This window comes from Ovis aries, chromosome 1, assembly GCF_016772045.2.
Source record: "Ovis aries strain OAR_USU_Benz2616 breed Rambouillet chromosome 1, ARS-UI_Ramb_v3.0, whole genome shotgun sequence".
In the NCBI taxonomy this organism is placed as follows: Eukaryota; Metazoa; Chordata; class Mammalia; order Artiodactyla; family Bovidae; genus Ovis; species Ovis aries.
Window position 1 is genome coordinate 102,812,429 of NC_056054.1, and position 1,669 is coordinate 102,814,097.

General features: G+C 49.2%; 1 protein-coding gene across 1 annotated transcript; it reads left to right on the forward strand.

Annotated features, from left to right (window-relative positions):
• The first annotated feature begins 305 nt into the window (after positions 1–305).
• Positions 306–682, forward strand: LOC101122647 (uncharacterized). Its single transcript, XM_012181561.5, has one exon. It carries the CDS (start codon positions 306–308, stop codon positions 543–545), a length of 240 nt encoding a protein of 79 aa, XP_012036951.1. The 3' UTR covers positions 546–682.
• Positions 683–1,669: the final 987 nt, after the last annotated feature.

A 1,669-nucleotide genomic window follows, 5' to 3' on the forward strand; every position in this document is an offset into this window, starting at 1 on the left:
ATGTGGACTGCCAGCTCAACTAGGTTGCAGGGTTTTGGTTTTTATTTTTAATTTTTTTGTCTAAGATAAATAGTAAGTGATTTGCTTGATTGTTGCCATAGGGTCCCCTGAGAGTTCTCACCACAATTCACTCCCCTTTCAAATCCATTATTCCCCTCCTGGGGTGGATTTCAGCAGGCTGTAAATGCTAGGCTCCATGTGACAGCTCCAGGTCATGAAACAGAGAAACAGACATCCAGGTCCACTGGGTTCCTGATTTAACCAAATGTCCTCTTTTCTTCCAGCTTCCACAGGCTAGCCAGGCCATGTCACAACAGAATCAGCAAAATCAGGGGTCTCCGAGTGCTCTCAGATGCCCCCCTCCCCAACGCCTGACTCCTTTCCCAGTTTCCTGCTCTGCTCCTTGCCCTCCGTATGCAGCGCACTGTGGTTCTGATTCCCAAAGGCCCCGGGATCAGAGCTCAGCTGGCTATTGGAGAGCTCTCCGGAAGCCCCGCTGCCTCAGGGGTGGCACAACCCACCGTATCAAGGAGGAGGAGTGTTGAGGAGTGTTAAGGTGACTGGCCCACCCTGGTCTCCTGCATTCATTCTGCCGGAAGCACAGTCTCCTCCCTCACACTTGGGCTCCTGGCGCCCCTACACTTAGGAGGCGAGCACTCTGCTAAGCTGTACTTCTGCTTCTGTCTCCCACCCAACCCTTCAGCTCAGCACCAACACCGTTGCTCTGGAGCCATGGCTGCTGTAAACACTTGGGGTCTCCGCTCAGACATGCTAACACCTCTGCTGGTGCAGGCAGCCTCCCTTGCTTTTCTCCTAAGAGAGACAGGTGGCTTGAGACTTCTGTCTGAGTTCTCAGCATCCTCACTGCCATTGTCCTGTGTCATCCCCCGATCCTAGCATTGAAAGCTTCAGTGTAATAAACAAGTGTTCAAAACCTACTGTGTACTGGGCTCTATGTTCACAAATATAAGTAGGAGATTTGTCTCTGCTCTAGAGAAGCTTACAGTCTACTGGAAGAAGCAATAAACACTCCAGATGGAAATAGGTGGACTAATATAATTTTAAGCTGATTGACATACTTATTTTTTTCTTACTTTGTGTCTAAAAGAACTTAAAGGAGAAAAAAATAGTATGAAAAGTCAAGTACAACAAGGAGAGACTCATCCTGATGGTGTAAATCTAAGGTGGCTTCCTGGGCCTCGGAAGGAAAAATTCAAACCAGCACACCACTTGTGGGAGAAGAGAACAGGCTTCCTGGGGGTAGGAAGCATTTAAATAGGTCCCTGGAAATAGCAACACACTTCAGTATTCTTGCCTGGAGAATCCCATGGACAGAGGAGCCTGACAGGCTACAGTCCATGGGGTCACAAAAGTTGGACACAGCTTAGTAACTAAACTACCACCACTTAAAGATAAGCAGACTTTGAGACTTCCCAGGTTCAGTGGTTGGGACTTCGCTTTCAATGAAGGGGGTGTGGGTTTGATCCCTGGGCTTCCTCGGTGGCTGAATGGAATAGAATCTGCCTGCAGTGCAGGAGACACAGGAGATGCAGGTTCAACCCCTGGACCAGAAGCTCCCCTGGAGGAGGAAATGGCAACTGCAACCTACTCTAGTATTCTTGCCAGGATAATCCCATGGACAAAAGAGCCTGGCGGGCTGCAGTACATG

Bases quoted from the DNA above. Each gene is read 5' to 3' on its own strand.
- LOC101122647 (XM_012181561.5), top strand. From the start codon at position 306: ATGTCACAACAGAATCAGCAAAATCAGGGGTCTCCGAGTGCTCTCAGA.